This window comes from Melanerpes formicivorus, unplaced genomic scaffold (genome assembly GCF_026170545.1).
Source record: "Melanerpes formicivorus ecotype bairdi unplaced genomic scaffold, bMelFor1.0.p_v2 SCAF_16, whole genome shotgun sequence".
NCBI lineage: Eukaryota > Metazoa > Chordata > Aves > Piciformes > Picidae > Melanerpes > Melanerpes formicivorus.
In genome coordinates, this window is record NW_027142368.1 from 6,047,697 (window position 1) to 6,068,388 (window position 20,692).

General features: G+C 38.6%; 2 protein-coding genes across 2 annotated transcripts in view; one reads left to right on the plus strand and one right to left on the minus strand.

Annotated features, from left to right (window-relative positions):
- CSTF3 (cleavage stimulation factor subunit 3) overlaps window positions 1–14,748 on the minus strand; it is a 44,179-nt gene extending 29,431 nt beyond the window's left edge. The window contains exons 1-3 of the mRNA XM_068147878.1: window positions 14,483–14,748; window positions 5,830–5,931; window positions 5,604–5,699 (exon numbers count right to left, since the gene is read on the minus strand). Of these exons, the coding sequence (XP_068003979.1) occupies window positions 5,604–5,699; window positions 5,830–5,931; window positions 14,483–14,512 (228 nt within the window). The 5' untranslated portion in view covers window positions 14,513–14,748. The remainder of the gene's footprint in view (window positions 1–5,603; window positions 5,700–5,829; window positions 5,932–14,482) is intronic.
- A 136-nt stretch (window positions 14,749–14,884) lies between these two features.
- Window positions 14,885–20,692, plus strand: part of HIPK3 (homeodomain interacting protein kinase 3) — a 103,260-nt gene continuing 97,452 nt past the window's right edge. The window contains exon 1 of the mRNA XM_068147887.1: window positions 14,885–15,580. The gene's annotated coding sequence lies outside the window, so the exon portion shown is untranslated. The remainder of the gene's footprint in view (window positions 15,581–20,692) is intronic.

The window sequence follows — 20,692 nt, forward strand, 5'->3', positions numbered from 1 at the left end:
TCACTGTCCTTGTTACATTTGAAAGTGAGACTTGGAAAGTGTTGTAAACAAGAGTTTAATATAGCTAACACTTGTAATAGGGATGTTTGTCACCCCAACACAGAAAGAATACAACAGAACAGGAAGGAGTTCATGTTTATTCATGTGAAAACAGCAACACACTATAGAAGAGGGTTCATAATAATCTCTTCATTAGGCATCACTTCCACTTTAAAATTCCTAACGCTTTCCCATTGTATCGTTAATGATGAAATACAGGAAACAGAATTTAAAGAAACCCACTAGTGATGCACTGCACATCTTCTGAAACTACATATGTCAAGTATGTAGATAACTTTCTGATATTATACAACTTGTAGGACCATGGCAACTATGCAGGACATACATGCCTGTAGTTACATATTGAGTAGAGAAGACAGGAAAGAGGTTGTGTTGACTTTCTAGTGCAAGTCTACAATAATCACACAGACAGAACAACATTTATTAACAGGAATGGAACAAGTCCACACATGAGTAAGAAAAGATCATAAATAATACACTAGTAAAAAAAAAGTTAAAATCTGAGACTGAGGTAGTCAAGACTGTGCAATATGGATGCTTGTACAGAGCATCTGTACAGCAGTTTTCCAAAAGCAGAAGTTTACTAAAAGGAATATGGCAGACTAGCAAGGTGGGCAAGAATTATAATAGATATGCCTTCCATTAAAAAAGTAACAAAGAGCAACTAGATAGAGTATTTTCAGTTGAAAGTACCACTAAACAGAATCTCAGCCAAGGCTATTCTACTTTGATCACTCCAACTTCATCCTGACATAAGTGAGTTCCCATTTCTCCCCCAAGTAGAATTTTGGAGATGTGTAACAGGTTTTATCTGAACTCAGAACCAGATTAAAGTAAAACATGGGAAGAAAATGCTTTGAAGAAACACAAACATTTTAAACAAAAACAATCATTTTTCTAAATGGTTTTATTTACATTTTTCATATACAAGTATGTTAAATGATACATTCTGACTAGTATCCACACCAGTGTGAATTACATGAATTAAAGATACTGATGTATTGCATATGATGAAGCGCAAAACAAACAACCCTAAGCTTTGGTCCCACCCTCTGAATCCTCATACAGCACCTGGTTTGTTACCAAGACATCTAAAATTCAAAGTGTTCATATCAAATAGAAGTTATGTGAACAAATAATCTAGTTTCATGTCCTTCAAACAAGCAGTAACACAGGAGTCTTACTTGCAAAATTTGCAAGACAAAAAGTACATATTAACAGCCAAGCACTTAATAGATGTTACTAGCTTTGTATTCCTTGCTTCTAGGCTTGGGGTATTTGCACAACTGTCTTGTGTTTCTGATTTGTTATAGCTTTAATCATGGCAACCTTTCAGCCCCTCCTAACAACAGTTCAGAGTGACCAGGATATAATGCAATACACTCAACAAGGAAAAAGGTAAAGAGGTGTGGTGTGAACTGGCCTGAAACATTCAGGACAATAAGTTTCCACTCAGAGCAACTGGAATTAAAAATGCTTTAGATCATTAAAATAATGCTGAAAATACATGAACATAGTTTAATAAATGTGCTTAAGAGAATATTCAACCTGGTGATTTCTCAAAGAAAACTAACAGAAAAAGGTGGTAACTTCAAATGCTTGCTTTGCAACTAGTGAAATATTTACAACACTGGTAAGGCAGAAGTTCTTTCAAGTGCATGAAAAGCATTATGAAGTCTTTCTGTAACTAAAAGATGGTTCAAACCAAGAGACAAAGGGAATAGTAATAGACAGTTGGGCCTATGGGATCATAGGGTATTACATCAATTTATTTTTACATTTCTGTAACACCTCTTAGATGCCAAAAGTACTTTAATTACTGAAGTGAGCCTCACAACAACCCTGTGAGGTAGGTAGGTGTCTGTTTTAATAATGGCAAAACAGGTTAAATAACTTACCCAAGAAGGCACAGCAAATCAGCAGAGCAGGCTAGAATCCAGAACAGGCGGTCTACGAATTTAACATTATGGCACATTTGGGTCTAAGACTTACATACTCCTTTTAAAACTGTGACACAGGCACTGAGACATGACTTGATTCAAGTTTTCGGGAAGTAGTTTTTTTACAGGAAAGGAATCAAGAGAAAATGTATTTTAAGCCACTAGAGAAAACAGTATGAGTAAGAGGCAGTGGCATTACTGTACAGCTTCTTACATTTTTAGTAGATGCAGAATAGTAAGTTAACTATTTTACTTGAGAAAACTCCTATTAAAAAAAAAGAAAGAGACTATACAGCCTGTTGTCAAATTCACTAAATGAAATTCTAGTCTCACAGGTCTTAAGCATTCAACTACTACAACATGAAAATGTGAGCTGGGGGTTGTTTCATCCAGTTTCATTATTTCTATGATCTACAACAGCTTCTTCGAAAGTCAAGAAATAAGAATTAGTAGGAGATTTTTTTTTTCAAATTCAAACTTTAATAGCAGAGTTCCAATTGAACTGTCAAAGCATGCTCTTCCCAGTTAATGTCCACGTTCTACTGACTACCAAACCAGTCATAATAGAGATTAGAGCATATAAATTTGTCCTTGGCGAATTAAATGGAAATGTGAAGTATTCAGTTACTTCAGCACAGTCTGTATGTCCATAGCAGTAAATCAGATGATACACTAAGTGCTAAGCACTGCTTTACACTATATTCCACAAGTAAGCAAAGTCATACACAAGAAGTCAGTCAGCTGAACACACACTGTCATCACCGGAGGTGATCACAGCAGTAAGGCCTGCTCATACATGTTTTACGTACCAAAATGAACTGGCATATGCAAGGGAACAAGTTTTTGTTCACACAGACTATAAACAATGCTTTCTACTTGAAGATTGGAAGTGTCATAAAAGAACACATTCCCAATTTAGGCAAAGGAAAATTTAAAGATTTCTAACAGTTTTATGAAGAATATAGCTGTCAAAGAGCTAATTATTTTTTCTGTTAAGACCATAATCATAACCCTCCTTCTAGCTCATCTTTAAATCATAGACCACTACTATGTAATGATATTCAGATCAGATGTCATTCAAATTCTCTAGTGCAAGACAACTTGTCAGAAAACAACTCCCCCACCCTTTCCTCTCTTTTTGGCTTTCTGTGATGCAAAGAGGAAATGTTGCCACATTAAAGAGGGAAGTGATTGATACACTTGTTCTGACATCAGAAAAAACATAGATGACTTACAAATGACTGAAGACTCAGCGATTTTCAGATTTGTATACTGAGCCAGTGAAAAGAAATCACAAGCAATGATAAGAGATCTACTACAGTTCTACTTTCCCAGCTCAAGGCTGGAAAGAGCTGTACTTGCAAACTAACCAAGAGAAGCTTTCTAGCAGAAGGAGACTATAAGGATTTCCAAGGAAAAAAAGTATTCCAAAATACCTCCCCTAAATTAATTGTACATCTTAAGGATGAAATAAAGGACACCTCAAAACAATTCCTGTCTCAAGTAGGCTTAAAAAATTAAATGAACTATTACGTTCAATCATGCTATTAAAAGAACATTTGAGATAACACTTGATTTTGAATTTACTCAGGACTGTACATATAATATGCTACTCAGTAACACTGACAGAGTTCCCAATTGTGTGAAGATACATGTTTTAAAGTGGATTTTGGAAATAACTTATCCCAGTTTTATTGCTATAAATGGTTACATATACTAGAAAGCCAGAGATAAGCATGCTGCTTTTTTTGTTAAATTGGTCACTGGGTTTTGAGAGAAGTTACTGGAACCAGGAAGGAAAAGCTGAAAATTCATTGTAACTGGGATTTTAGAAATATGCCTGTTAAGATGAAAGATAAATTCTTAAGAAGTAAAATCCTACATTTCTTCCAAATATAGTCCTTTTTAAGTGTAAGCTTTACCAGAACTCCACCACTCATGTCTTCCCACTGTTTTGAATCACACATTCAATCTCTCTTACGTTTGAATTGTAGGCAGTACACACAGACACACACACATACACGCACACACAGGTGAACTAGCAATCTCATGCCAATTCTTTCCTTTTTAAATTCACTCTGTATTACCTGGTTGCCATACCTGTGGGGTAGAAGCTGCTCTTCCTTCTTTGAAGCAGCATGTAAAAAAAATTATACCCTAGATGGTTTTAAGTTTTGCCACTGTTAATGGTTTGAAAAACTACTAGAGTATAAATTACTTAAGAGGTACTGCTTAAACATGGCTCAAGACAAGAAGCCTCAAACAAGAGGCTTTGGGCTGAAAGGACTACAATATATAGTACAGGCTTTCTGAGGTGGTTCTATTTAACTCTTAAATTTGAGGCAAGGGTAAGATAAAGGTTTTAAGTAATCACAGAAATCAAACAGCTTAATGTAATCAACCCAGATTAGATTATAAAGACCAGGTCCCTGCAAATTTTTCAGGGTACAAGAGGCTAGTGAACTTGGCTTCAGGACCCCAAAAGGAAAACTACGCGCATATCTGTATGTGTTAGTGCATTCACCGTCTTCTAAATATGTCCAATTGCCAACATTCCAACTATTACAGACTACTAGAAATAAAATAATTAAAATTAGATGATATTCAATTAGGTAAGGTTAAATTTAAGTTGCATTATTTTTGCACTGCAGTTTCCTACTGTAATCTGCAATATAAAAATGTAGTAGATTCCTACGATCCGCATTTTATTCGGTAATTTTCTTATTGCTAGAAAATGCTTGGATATGTAATTTAATGTAGAAGGTATGAGAAGTATACAATGCAGTTTTGCAACTCAGATTGCTGCTTAGCAATTTTCACATAAAATGGAAAAAAGATTTCGATAGTTCAGTTCTCATCTACAGAACACAGGTCCCCACCCCTTTAGTTTAGCAACTAGATTTATCTCAAGAAAAATGTGCAGCTAGAGTATACCACCCTCAAAAACCATTAGTATTAAATATCAGCTACAGAACATTAAAAACCCAACCCAAAAATCAGATTATACAGTGCATTTCATGGCATGTCATTAAAGACTGTTGGAACTATAAATGCACTCAGGGAGAAATTTTATATAGTTATGTAAACATTCACAATTTCGATGGGATTTTTAGAAGCTAAATGTTGTGCTAATGCATTTCCCCCAGTATTTTCATTCCAGAAATCAGATTCCATCCCACACCCTCCCTGAAAATACTGTTCATTCAATTCCCTAAGACAAAAAGAAAAGATCCAAACATTCACAGGAAGTCATTCAAGTAAGTTTGTACGTATAAATAAAAACAATGTCCTTCTCAATAAATGACACAGGAGGCAATAAATTGACACGACAAGTAAATAAAAGGCTAAAGCACTCCAATACCATTGAAACTGTTTTAATGTTGTTGCAATTCCATAATGCAACAATCATCAACTCATAAAAGACCCAATACTTTAGAATTCATTTTAATAACTCCTTTGTACCTATTTTACAAAATAAAGGCAAGGCGTATTTAAAATCCCCCTTTCCCTAGATGTCATGTGCCTATCTTATTTATGGTTACGAAAGTGTAAACTTAAAACTCTTATTAAATATTATGTAAGAAAAAATGTAAAAATATTAACCTCTGCTTCAATGTACAGTTTCCAGAATCTGCCAGAACTGGGGAACTGGGCAACAAGGCGTTCATAGGTCTTCCGTGCTTTGTCTATAGGTTGATTCTAAAAATTGAAAAATCAAAACAGCATTTACAATATTATGATTTATGTAAATGATTATGCTGATTTTACTCCAGAACCAAATAGTGTGAGTGGACCATAGATAAGGAAATGTAATCCTATGTCACTAAACCTGTGCCTCTCGAATGAGAATGCTCCAAGCGTCAAGGTCATAGGGATTTTCTTCTAGTTTCTTTTCAGCTTTCTTCACTTTTTCTGGGACATACTCTGCAGCCTAAAAAATTAAAAAGGAAGACATAAGAGATTATAAGGAGAATTCAAAAGTTCTACCCCAGCTACAAAGTCAAACAAATGACAATGTTCTGATAATGTAACATTCCAGATCTCAGTTTTTATGCTAGAGTTACTGAATTGTAACTGTGGAATACAAAATATCCCAGTAAGATAATGCACTCTTACCACAAATTCCACATATTTGGTGATGCAACAGAAACTAGGCTAACTACATGTTTTTAGAACACTAGAACAAATTTGGGTTTGCCAGAAATATTTATTGCACTATGAATTTCATACATTTACTGCCCTGAAACTTTTAAGATGCAAAAAAGTAAATTCAGACTAATTTTTCTATTACAGGCCGCAGACAAACAAGTCCAAATTACTGCAAGAGTCGTTCTGGGCATGCAGGACAAGACTTCGTATTATGAATTAGAGATTTCACAACATGACAGCAGCAACAATTTAACTTTTTGATCTGTCAGTGTGTCCTTACAGTTGCCTTCCTCGGACACTCGTATTAGAGTTTTAAAAGCTTTCTGCGACTCTAAAAGCTTTACCAAAGTGAATATTAGCTTGCTAATATAGTTACTGTAACAGTGTGTTCTTTTGAAGACTTGTGAAAATATCAGATTTATGTGCCCAAGAATTTTTTTTCCCTATAACTGTTAGAACAAAAGCAAATGAACAGTACTTTGAATGAATACATATAGACAAGACGTAAAATGTATGCTTGTTACACCCTTAAACATGATGAATGTTTGTATTAAGCGTGGAATATTGTCATGACCCATACTGCAAACAGTTTATTTACCAACTCTCCAAACTTGGCTCATTTTCAAGCAGATGTTAGCAGTCTCAAAGCACATGATCATATGAATTCTTTCACTCATGTGATGTGGTAATAACCTGTCAATTATTACTGCAAGACCTTTCCTGTGAAATCTTGAGTTACCTACATGATTAGAATATATGATTTGATATTGCATAGTGCAGCCTGACTGATTTACTGTACAGAAAATTCTAAAAGCCTGTCATTTGCCAGAAGATTATTTCAAGGAAATAAATTCTTAATATTGGATCTAGCTGAAATATACAGCTCCAAAGATGAAAATGACAGTAAACATAACAGAGTGGACTGACATTTGTTTCTTTCAAAGGTGCCATCACACTGATAAACAAACGGTAACTGTTAAGCCACTACAGTCATGACTTCTAGTAAAACCAGCAAGCATCACTATTGTGCATCACTACTGCACAGCACTCTTGAAGGAAAGAAGATATTCCAAAACAAATCTGAAGTACTGCTAATGGATTTTACAGGAAATCCATTTACAGTGGCATTATAGGAAGATATACTACCAGTGAAGCATTGTACAAAACAGTGACTTAAGAGAAGCCGGGGCTAGCAAATGCAGTATGCCTGAGTTGCTGCAGAACATCAGGACTGCCTTGCCTCTTTGGTTTAGTCAACTTCTGCCAATGATTATGGAAATGCACAGTTATGTGACATTTTAATTCAAGTTAATAATTTGAAAAGCTATTCTAAAGTATTTTTTAGGACTACCAGATTTCTTGCTTTTTCTAGTAGCAGGATATAATTCAAGATACATCCCTTAGAGGCTATCAAGTTTACTTATGAAATGGAAAGATATTAAAACATGTTGTAAAAGTGTTAAGCAGACATGTAACAGCAACTATGCATGAAAGCGAAAAGGAAGAAAAAAGAAAATCAGGAGGAACTTTATAGAAGTGTAAAGACCATTATTATTTTTTATTCAGTTTCATAGTGATTTTTAACTTTCAATTGCTCAGAACAAAGCAGTGTAACTTGGGGGGCAACTATCAAGTTTCACAGAAAACTGAATTATAAAAGTAATTGAATTTAACAAGCAACCAAAAAATTAGTACCTTAAAGTTGTTAACGCTAAAGTAGTAAATTTCTAAATGTAGAGATTTTCACATCCCTAAGGCCATCAAAATTCTGACTCTAATACTGCCTGTTATACCTCAACTGATAAAGGCTTAAGATGCAAACCACGGGTTTAGGCTGGATGTTAGGGAGAAATTCTTCACAGAGAGTGATTGGCCATTGGAATGGGCTTCCCGGGGAGGTGGTGGAGTCCCCATCACTGTGTTTAAGAAGAGACTCGATAGGCCACTTAGTGCCTTGGTTTAGTTGATTAGATGGTATTGGCTGATAGGTTGGACTCGATCTCGAATGTCTTTTCCAACCTGGTTAATTCTGTATTCTATTCGGTAAATGAGCCAGTGATTTTATTTCTTGCAAAATTACATGCATAAACATATTTCACCTTATCAGAGACAACACTGAAATTGACATTTCCAAAGCCTAAAGATGATTTAAGTTCTCTACAGATGACCCAAAGTTGAAATGCTGTTTCTTCAATAAAACAATAACCAAATTCTCCCACACCAGTAGTAAGCATTGCTTCTCATTATATTCCATCTGAGTAAAATCTACTTGTCTCAAATATTTTTATCAAGCACATATTAAACCTGCATTTGATTAGACAGAAATGCCTGCCAGGAGCACTACTCACGCCAGCTACAATTTAAAAAATCCTCCACCACAGAAAGCAACTCTAGCATTTCTAGAAGCACAAGGTCCTGCACTATAAACAGTAATTTCCAAACAGGAAAAAGTAGAACGAGCCCCTACTGAAGCACATCTTAAGTTGTATTAACTCAAGCCTTTCTGGGGGACACAACAAAAGGCAGCTGACACTGCAGGGAAACAGTTAAGGCTTCCAGGAACTCAATTTCGCCTAGGAAGACATAGGGCAATAAACTCAAAAAGACTGAAATAAATTAAGCTGATGGAAAAAAATGCTGACAAGATGGAGAATCATGGAAATCCTGCATTAATTGTGAATGTTTGATGCAAGACTCCTAATCTGGTTTTTATTAAAAAAAAAAAAATCAAAATGAATGATTTTCTAAAATAATCAAATACTCACTTAGCAGCAGCAAAGTTCTCCATGCAAAACAAAAATTATGGGAGCTCTACAGAATTGAAAAATAATGCTATGATCATGGTTTTAAACTGGACTGCTTGGAGTTGCTTGTAGGTTGTGTTACATGCAAGAGAATACCCAACTTCTTAAGACCAGTGAGCATCCTTCTGTCCCTATCCATCTCCTGGACAGATAAAAGCCATCTGCAGCCAACTGTGCTGCAGACAAATCAGTATCCTGGTTATATCTGAGCCAAAACATGGCCTCATTACATTGCATCTTCACAAATAATCACTCCTAATGTATGGGAGAAACCAACATTTAGGATTTCCAGTCCAGACCATTTTGGCACAACTAAGAATATGAGCAAAGATGGATTCAGTTAGCCATGAAACCTGTGAGGTCATCTACTGCCAGCATGCAGTGAGAGGGAACAAGGAACTCGAGTTTTAACCTAACTCAATAACAGCCAGAAAGAGATTTGATCCCAATTTCTGACCTGCACATTAACTGCCCTCAACCCTTAGATCTGCCATAATCACAGTTCAAGGATATGCAGGTTTTGATTATGTATTTTCAATTAGATTGCATGTACAACAGCCAACTCGTAGCACTGAATACTTAAAGTGTTTATGATCCTGCCTCTAGATAAGCATTTTAAGTCCCTTCCTCTGGGTTAACCTCATCCTGTAACAGGCCAGTTCAGGGTCTGAAATCAGCAGAAAAATAATGCTATTCACAAAGTGATTAACTTTCTTATGGTTCAAATCCTTGATTTCAGGACCAGATGCAAACCCATACAGCTCTTGAGCAGTTCTATTTAGATCAGTTTCAACTACCATAAAACTGCGCATAATCTGATCGAAAATAGTTTTTAACTTCCCTTTACTTTTAAGGGGGGGGAGGAGGAAAAGCTACAATGAACTGTTGCATAAAAATGGGGAAATAATTTTTACCCTGTTTCTGGTAACTGTGTTCAGTGTATCTCCCAAATATTTTGGCTCTTATTCCATGTAAGTGGACCCTTCAAAGGTCATGGAAATCATTTTAGTACCTAAGGCTTCCATGTTCACGTTACCTGTATTATTACCATCTAGTCTGATTAATAGTTTTGCTTTTATTACTTATACATAGATAAAAAGCAAGAGATTGTTTTTCCCATTTCACAGATATTAAGAATGTAAAATTATTTTATGGACACAATTTCCAAAATCTGAAAATACCTAAAACCAAATTATCCAATAAGAAGTCTAGGAGCTCCTTTCTGCAAAATACACAAAATACAAATGTGAATTCATAAAAGAGGTCTGAAGGAACAAGAAACAGAAGAAAAGCAAGCTGACTTAGTATTTACTACAATTTGTCAATCACCTTCAAGGAAAAAATTCTTGGTTTATACCTTGCTGCTAAAACCAACAGTTCACAGGCCTCTCAGTCATGTTGGTTCAAATACTTAGTCAAACACCTCTTTCAGATATTCACACCCAATTACTGCATCTTATTGCTTAAAGCATCCTCCAGTTTCCACAAAATGACCTACTGCAGTGAAAAGGCAAACAGTATGTAAACAGCTGCTCCAAACGTGAAGTGGCCAGTTTAAGATACTCTAAAAAATGTACCACTAATGGTGAAACAAGAACAAGGCCATTGTACATAAAGCAGGAATTTGAATGGTTATTTAAGTCAAATTGGTTCAATTTATGTATTCCAAAAGGAGTTTTATGTCCATTAACATACAAGTTGCTATTTGGAAGCACTGGCTGGCAGCTGCACAGTTTAACATAGCCTGGACTGTAACAGATCCAATGAATACAGTTTCAAACATATTAATATGCAACTTAACACACACTGTTAGTTGCCCACTTCAGTTAGTGTACAGGTTTGTCTAGCTTAAGGGATTTTTTTCCTTTTCCTTACAGTTTAGTTACAGCTGTGTGTGAATAGAACAAGTTTTAAAATCCTTTCTTCAGTAACACATCTGTATGCTACACGCTACAATCCTTGCACTTTCTTTAATCTGCTTTTAATGCTTTCCCTTCTATTTCACCACTGAGGCAATTCAGCTGTGAACAAAATCTCAAAAAAATGGCCTTTAAGACTGGGTCACTATTTGCAAACATAACTCGGCACACTAAAGTAAGTTAAAAAAAAGTTAACTTTATGAATACTGCCTCCCACCCCCAACATAGCCTGGGCTGGTTTGTATCTCTGAACCAACCAAGAATTTTAAAGAGTAGTACTGATTGCCACTCTTTCCTCATGAGATTACTTCCCCAGCACAGCACTTAACCACATTTTCCCCTTTAACTACCTAGAACTTACTGACCCTGGAAATGCAGCTAAAACACAGATTTAAAATTGCATAAAAACCACTGCATTAACAACTTAAAAGTGATCCTCCCCCAGCTCGTTATTTCTGTTATTGTTTACAACACAATGTGAACAGTGACAGTAAACTCAGTTTTACTATCTATCATGTAAATCAATATGCTCTTTCAAATGGTTTGTGCTGAGATGTTAAATGCCCACAATCCTGCAAGAATAAAATTCTGCTTCAACATTGTGCTCAATCACTTCTGTTTTTCTGAAATGTTAAGCTACAGTTAAATACAGTAGTATTTGCTACTGCACTTGAATTCAGAAACTTGCATAAGAATGAAAAAAAGTACCAGTAAGAAGCCAGAACAGACTGCTTTAGAGGTCTTTCTACAGCATCAGAGACATCTTTTCCCACAGCTCAGACTTGCACCAGGTTCATATTCATGTATAGTGGCATGCAGCACAGACTGGAGTACATCTCTTAAACAGCTACAGAAGTGCAAAATGCATGTTCTAGCCTTTAAAGATTAGAAGACAACTAACGCAGGAGTAAAAGGAATGTTGCATCATCTTCAGATGAAATGGATGCCTGGCAAGTATGTATATTTGAGGTAGATAGAAACAGTGATTCTCCTATGGTGGAAAGAGGCAGAGAACAAAAAATTTCGGTCTTGCTAAGAGTATGTGAAAAAAACCACACCACACAGTTGAACTGAAACTAGATGTGCACATTAAAGTTCAGAAAAATACAAGGACAGGTGCAAATGTATACTCTTTGTATCCTTGACACAAGAGATAGGGACAAGTTTGTCAGGGAATATTTTTGCAAACAGTGGCATGTGCAGCTTATCACTCTACAAATATGGATTTCTATGATATAGACTGGGCTAAGCGTTTGATATTACAAAAACTGGCCTTGGAAATTCTGGTTTCTCAAGCGCTACGTAAGCCCTGCCAGGAGTCTGGCAGAAATCTAACAGATTTTAAGTCTTGACATCATTCAGCTGGTTCTGCAGAAAGTAATTTAGGTCCAGCATAGTTACCACAGTGCAAGAATTTAAAACATACTGCAACAGTGGTGGCTACACTATACACCTTGCTCCCCTACTCCAGTCTATGATAATGATGCAAGGGTGAGACAACCTACGTGAAGTAGCTTACGTTCCTGATCTACACAGCAAAGCAACCTAACAATGTCCGAACCTAAGCTCAGCCTAAAGGCAATAAAGCCATATTTCAACTCTGGCATAATAAAGCCTCCTAAATGCCGGCTGCATCTTTAACCTTACGATACCTCTATGCTCAAACCCTTCCTACAAACATTTCACATTCTGTTCTTCCTTCCCACACAATCACAACTTCATACTTCCTGGAGACAACATGGTGATTTGTTATTCACCTGGCTGCTTTTGGAAGTCTCCTCCAAACCCTACTGTCTAGGAAGCAACATGCAGACACACCTCTGCATGTCTGAGTCAGAGCTTACAATTCTCCTTCGTCAAAGACCTGCATCATGCAGTATCATGCGTACATCTTACACTCAACACAGATGCAAATTAACTGTACACTCACCCCCTACTCCCCTCCCCAGCTGAACTATGTGACCATGAATGAAAACGGCAGCCCAAATCTCAGAAACCTGAAACAGGAAAGCCAGATACAAAAACTCTGCCTTGCTTCAGCTTCCTACAGAATGAACCACTTAAACCCCTAAGAACACTGTGCATGTGAAAGCAGAGCCCTTCAGATAGCAAGGGGTTACCACACAACAGTATTCGAAGTGTGGGGAAGGGAGCAAGGCAAAACTGCCCCACTCATAATGCTTTGTTGTTGCTACTTTCAGAAACATAGTGAATTCGAGTCTGCCATGGCCTGAAAACTACAGTTAAGCTGGCATTAGCACTTACTTAGGGTACACCTGCACCACCACACAACTGGACAGTGGTAGCCTACAGCAGATAAAACATCACAGTAGTAACACTAAAGTCACCAATATCAAATGACGGCCCGTCTTAACATGTGGACTAAGAAACAGAAGTCTACCAAGGTAAGGGCAAAAAGGCAGAGGACAAATTAGTGAAACGTAAGAAAATCAATGGAAGGGAGGTAACTGACCATAGGAAACTGCAATCCAGAAGCCTTCACACAGAGGATGGAGAAGGAAAAAAAAACTAACCTATGGAAGATTTTGGTTTTTACATTTTTTATTTAAAGTGAACCCAGTGTGGAAACAGTAATCACAATGGGTGAAAGTTCGCTTTAATATGGATCAAACCCACAAAATTCAAGCCACATTTTACACAGGCTGCAAATATTGATTGTGAATGCTAAAACCCTCTGATAATTAAAAAGATGACGTACCACACTCTGCACCTGTCTAGAAAACAGTATGTTATAATAAATTCATATTTTGGTATTAATAAATAGGGGAAAAAAATCCTGTCAAAATTAACAGACAGCAGTCATCTCTCCTCCCCACCAAGAGTAAAACTACAGGATGAAGATGAAAACTCTTTAATAAATAAGGCTGGGTTTATTATTTCTAATTTACAGGTAGTTTAATACCTTATTTTGGACGAAAAGGGTATTTTTAAAGCGGCATACATCCTTACAGGTCAGGCGCGTACGTTCAGCAAACGCTCGCTTTACAAAACACGGCAAATGTATCACGGTAAACACCTTTTCAATGTTCTTCCGGAGTGCGTGTACTCAATGAGTAGGAATAAGTGAATAAGGAAACAGAAACCCACTGGAGTGGCTATTGTCCACTTCGACGTGATTCAAAGTTTGCTTACCAGAAACGTGAAGGTTGAGAGTTTACAGAGCATTACCGGTTTTACCGAGGGCGGACACTGGGAGCGGCCCCACGCGCCCTCTGCCCACAGCCCAACGTTTCATTAACCAAATACACGCGACTTTCTCAAAACGGGTGTGTGCGGTGGGAAGGGGAGCCCTACACCGACCCTGTCGCTGAGAAGGCCAGCAAGGCTCCTAGAAGTAGGGAAGAGGCAAGGGCCGCACTCCCGCAGCCCGGCCACGTTTCCCTTAGGCCTCAGGTCTGCTCGCGGCGCGGCCGCCAGCACAACGGCAGCTCCGGCTGGCGGCCGATCCAGACGCTGCGCCAAAGTGAGAGCCCCACCGAGGCCGGTACAGCCTACACACCGAGGAGCCCGGGGTGGGACCGCCGCACCGCCACGGCGGTGCTAGCCTCCCTTACAGAATGGCCTACGACCTTGCCCTCCTCTTGCTCACCTGGTCGCCAGCAGTTCCCTCTCCGGACATGGCCTGCTAAAACAAGTCTGGGGCACAGAGGCCCCAAACAGATGGGGGAAAAAAAAAAAAAAAAAAAAAACAAAGAACAAACTTCAAAAAGCGCCTAGTAGTGCCACTGCCACCGCAGGCAGCTCCACCGGTCGCGCCAGTCGCTGCGGCCCGGAGTTCCAGCAGCGCCAGCAACAAAATGGCGGCGCAGCCCTTCAAGTCCGGCTTTCAGCGGGGGCGAAGCGTCGCTGCGCCGCGCAGGGGGCGCTGGGAAAAGTCGGGGGCAGGGTTGAGTTGCCACTCGGTAGCGGCGCGCGGCAGGAAGTATGTCATAGCAGCGCGCGGGACTGGGCCGGAAGTGATCAGGGAACGCATCCCTGTGGGAGGTGCCTGAGGGAGTCTGTCATGGCGCGGGTGGTACGTTGGCCCGGCACCTGCGGTGGGGCCTCGCTTTCATCCTTGGCATTGTGGGAAGTAGTCCCGTCTGCCTTTTGCCGCGCAGGGACAGGATGAAGCATTGAAGTCCGCTTAGTGCGCGACCCGAAGGGCAGCCAAATATGGCCTGGAGGCCGTAGTACCCGTACTTATTGCGCTCGTAAGGGTGGGCGTTTTCTTTCATCGCTTGGTTGCTGGTGGACCGCCGAATGTTGAAACTGAAGAACAGCGTGCAGAAACTAGGTTTTGGTGGTCTCTAGCTTTGACCCTATGAGCTTGTCATAGGCTTAGTTATCGAAGCGTTACCTCTTGAACAGCCACTTTTGTGCATCAAGCCGGCATTCTATCCTTGGTGAGGTAACAGCAATGTCTGCTAGCAGTAGACTCATCCCTTCCACCTTACAAAAGTCCTTGATAATCAAGGAGGCAAGTTCAAAAGACAGGCCAAGAGGCCATTGTCCCAAGACACCTCAAGGATGCAGAAAGCTGCTCCCCCCAAAGCTAAACTTTCTTTACAAAATATCCACCAGTCTGTGAGAGATGGGCTTTGAATCAGCTACTGCAGAGAAACTCTGCTATATGAAACAAATTAATTGGAAGAAGCTTGGCAGATACCAAGGTGAAAGCTGACTTGGCTGTCTTCCCAACAGCAGTGTAAGTGTTCTTGAAATTGCATAATATAGTAATGTTTACACAGAAATACTTGGTCTAGCTAGATGTTAGTACTCTTAGGGTTCCTTTCTGTATCATTTTCCAAAAGAACTGAAACCACAATAACGTGTGGAAAGGAAAACATAGTATGTAACCTATTCTTCTGAAGCCCCAAGAGGGGGAACAAACAGTAAACAGAGGTTTATTTGATGAATCATTGCAGTAAGAGTTTTCATCTTAGGATTGAAGAATTTTCATTTTATTCTTCAGAAGTGAAATACAATCTCTTGTCCTGTTCTCCAGTTCCTTGGAAAATAGTGAGCTTGCTATCCAAGGCTAATTTGGTATTTCTTGGGGGCTATTTATTCCATATCACAACAGACTTCTGAAAATACTGGATGCTTACATAGAATTTCTTTCCAAAAATGTCCATTCCCATTTCCCTTCTAGGAAACAGTTCCTTACAAGTAATCACTTAAAGCAATGCTGGTGAAGCTACTAATTAGATAATACTTGTTCTAGGTCTGTAGTGTCAGCTGTATTAGGCAGTGAAATTTTGTTCCAATAGTTTGGTTTTTATTCTAATTTTGGCTGCTTCTGGTTTTTCAGTTGCCTTCTTTAATAAAATGAGAAAGGTGGTTTTGAATGATGACAACACCAACAACATCCTGCTAAGGTCATTTAAGACTTTTGCTCCTTACCTCTTAAAGCCCCTCACTGCTCCTAATAAAATAATGTGCTATCTCATACCTTGTGTTCTCAATATCTGTAATGTCATGATAGAACAGACCTTGGCCAAAACCCCAGCTGCTGTAAATACCACTAGTGGCTATTCCCTTTCTTTCTGGTGTTGCTGTGGCTAGCTGGAAGGAACTACAGTTATGGTGTTAACTAGAGTGGTGTTAACTCTGATATGTTGGAGAAAATCTGAAAGGAGCTCTAATGTGCAGAAACAACATTTAATTTAAAATTCTTATTGATATATTTTATCTTCCTACTTCAGCCCTAACAACTTGCATTGTTTTGCAGTTAAATGTGAACTCTTTCACAGCTGTGGGGTAATGAAGATGTTTATGCTTTGGTGTGAATCTCACAAGGGGCAGTATTACTTACAAAACCTGTGTGTAAATGATGGGTTATGTGTCAAAGTAACTTTGAAATCGTTTCCTTGTCTTAAGCTAACCCTGTTATGTCTAAATTCTAATTTTAAGTTTTGTCTGACTGTAACTGAAATTTGGGCCTCATCCAGAGATTTACTGGCTTGAGTTCTGTTGTGTTGTAAGTTTTACTGACCCATTTGATAGGCTGATTTGGAGCTTTCTTGTTGATGGTATGGGAGCAAATAATGGGGATGCAGCAACTTAGCTTACCACAACTACTTATTTGCTAATTCCTTTAGCATAGCTCAAATGTTGTTTTAGACTGTGGCTGTTTTTTCCCTTCCTTCTGAAGCTGAGTCATCTCCAGTGGAGTAGCTCAAGGCTTCTAGCCTGAGCAATCTGGAGCAGTGAAGAAGATATGATTATAGGCCTGTCTGCTTGGGAAGGCTACACTTTAATTTTCAGAGGGTTTGTGATATCAAAGCAACAAGATGCTGTTAATATGTACTGTTCTGTAGTGATTAATGTTTAGTTCAGTTACTGACGTGAAACTTAATGGCAAGCTATGAGTTAACAAGTAAGCTGTTGTGGATTATACTGTCTGAGTGTTGCAGGAATTGAAAACAAATCTGAAACTGAGCATGAATTGAAGACTACTATACCTACAGTTCAGTGGCAATTAAGTATTGCTGCTTAGAAAAGATAAGACAAAAATTATGTGTCACTTAGAAAAAAACAACTGGAAAAAAGGGAGATTTTTAAAACAAACAGATGTTAAACCTTAAAGGCTGCCAGGCCAAGATCTTGGCAAACCATAAAGTGGAGCAAACTTGAAAGGAAACTGCTTTCACAGAGTTAGGGCAATGGTTATCAGAGAGCTGGCATACCTCTCTTCCAAGTGATTTTAGCTATTACAGCAGATTATTTTTTTTTAATACTAGTTACAAAATCCCAGGTTTTGTGCAACCCTTTTAATGCAGCTCTAGAACTGCTAACAACAGAGTTCAGAAACTTTTTTCAACAGGATTTACTCTCATATATAATTATGGCTGCTCAGTGCTAGAGAGAATCCATTTCGTCTCTCTGCCAAACTGGTTTAGCTCTCCCTTTCAGAGTTATATATTATCTATTACTTTGTAGATTCTTTGGAAAATTTGCCAGAATTAAATGAAATTTGAAGCTGGATCTCAGTTTATACTTCAATGATGAAACATTAAGCAGGGAAAATAGTGCTGAAAGTTAAGCCAACAGGTGGATAACCACAGAGACAGAGTTACTTGATTTTTTTTCTTCCTTGAGATTTGTGGACAGATATTTATGGATGTGGCACTCATAGTCTACATACATTGAGCCCAACATGTTCTGAATGCTTTGGGTGTATAGTGCACATGCAGATCACTTCTCCAGTGTGTGTGCACAGTCTCATGTGTCCAGCAGTGAGAAATTTGTGGTGTTCCTGCATGCCTACCGCCAGGCTGCAACAGTGTCCATCTGTCTGAAAACTGGAGAGAGGTGAACATCCTCCAGGCAGAAAAACAGGAGTCTAGAAATGCTCAAATTGCAGAACAAGGTAAAAAACCAACCAACCAAAAAAAAAAATCAACCACAAACCACAAATAACGAGCCCCTCCCCAAACAAACAACAAGCTAAACCAACCAAAAAAACCCAACTGAGTAGTGCTGATTTGTTTGTGTTCTGGGCTAAAGTGGAGTCCAAAGCAAGCCTTGCAGCTGGAGGGATAAAAATTAAGTACAAATACAGTAGCACAGTTTGCTAATTGCAGCATTCTCAGATTTTGAAGTGTCTGACTTTGCAACCTAAGTATTTTTGAAGTAGTTAAAATGTGTTTGACCACTGCCGTGGCTAGATCCCTTCTTGCAGCTTATCCGCGTTGCCTTGTGACCACTGTGTGTCCTCAGCACTGTGGCTTACCCGAGAGGTGGCAGACAAACACCGCTCCGACTCGACTGGAAGAGGCGAGGGGACGGGCAGCACGTACCTGGCAGCTGCCCAAGAGGCAAAAAGGCCTGGCAGTAACCTGGGGTCTAGATTACAGGACTTTTTCCTGCCACATTACTATTTGACATCCGAAGTGGCTTTCTATGAATCCCATTATGAGTCACAGCTTGCAACAATGAATCACTTTTAAAGTATTTTAACTTTGCCTGACTTTAGGAAAAAGTTACACATATCTTGGGTTTAGGAGTATGACTGCTTTAATAAAGGCAGAAAGTAGAAGCCTGTGAAAGGAAAATAGAGGCATCAAAGGATGATGATTAGAAATCAAAGGGGGAATTTGCTGGCATTTAGCATAGTCGTCATCATCCAACAATCGAAAAAGAGGACAAAGTGAGGTGGGGCAGAATGTACTTATTTGTAAATGGTGTTGCACAATTTTGCATACCAGTGCTCAGACACGATTGTTTTCTAGTGTATGCTTGCTTTCTTTGTAAATACACAGACAGAGCCTTTAAAAATGCAGCGTTGATTGCAGTTATTTCTCACTCAGTGTCAGTGATACAAGATTTGTGGTTATCTGATATAATACTGGAGTGCTTTCAGAAATCTTAGCGATTAACAGCAAATAAATTTGCTATCCAAGCATAGTGTTACTTGCACTGAAATGCCTCTTGCTTAGCTGAATAGCCCAGTCAGCATAAGATGAGCGTGTAAAAGTTGAGTTCATAAGATTTTTAGATGCTACTCATTTTCATAATATATTGGAGTACATGAACACAGAATGTTACAGCTTTTCATCTCAGGCTTTTGGGATGGAACTTTTGTTTTCTTAAATACAAATTGTGAACAAACTAGGAAGTTCATTCTGCTAACATAAATCCTATCTGTTCAAGTGCTGTGTTTGTGCAGCCTGGAGAAACAGGAAAGGTGGAACTGACCAACCAGTCCACCTGTAATGGGGGTGGGGAGGTTGCTATGCAACCATAGTATTTGATGTTTTACTTAAAAGCTCAGCTCCAGGAAACAAAGGTTTACATAAGAATCAATCAATCTTTCTTTCTTCTAAGTTAGTTTCCTTCTGTTATGAAACAAAGCTGGTTTGTGTGATCCAAGTAGGTTGCCAAATCTCAGAAACCTAGAAACAACGTAAAAGAAACTGAAGTTTAGGGTTGTTTTAATCTCCTTATTTTGGGCAAGCTTGATTTACAAAACTTGAAAATGCCATATTCTCCTGGTGCTGGAATAATGATTGCCCCCCTCCATCCACATATTTGGTGTATAGCTTGATCCTCAAATTTTCCTTGCCTCAGTTATCTTCAAAACCTATTGTGACTATCCTATGTGTCACACCTTAAGCAACATGTCTGTCTTTGATTCAGCTGTTGTCAGAGGTTGTTTGTCAGAGTTTATTTTGAAGAAATAAGTAATGTTTCTGACCTCTGCACAGATCTCTTTTACTGATAATGTTATCTAGTCCAGACTTAGGCCTGCACCCTGTGCTTGAAATAACAGTTCCTTTTGACTTTATCCCTCTGTCTTTATGCCTTGGCAGATTGCATACACTTTGAGCAAAGGACTATATTTTTATATTTATCTATAAAGCATCTGGGTAGCATGATTATCAGATAGGCAGACAGTTACATTTGCACTTAAGGTTAACTGACAATGCCAGGATCCTTTCCTGTAAAGTTAGGTTTCATGTCAACAGAGCCTTGTTCTCTAGCAAAAGCAGTGCTTCCAGGTGTCAGTGTGTGCTGGCTTTTTAGTAAATTAATAGGGAGACAAATTTAATGAGGTGCTTTTACATTCTCTTTATTAGCTAGCAGTGAAGCTACTACATTTGAACCTCGGTCATGATGCCTCAGCTAGAATGCCACATGCTAGAATTTGCTTTGTTTTTGCATTTCTGAACTAGCATAATGCTGTACTTTAAAATCTCAGTTAAAGGAAGTGTCTTGGCCTAAATAGAAGAGAAAATATCCTTCAGGTTAACAATCTGAAAACTGTTGCCTCTTCTGGGCAGCCTTGAATTTCATGTTGATTGTACTTAAATCC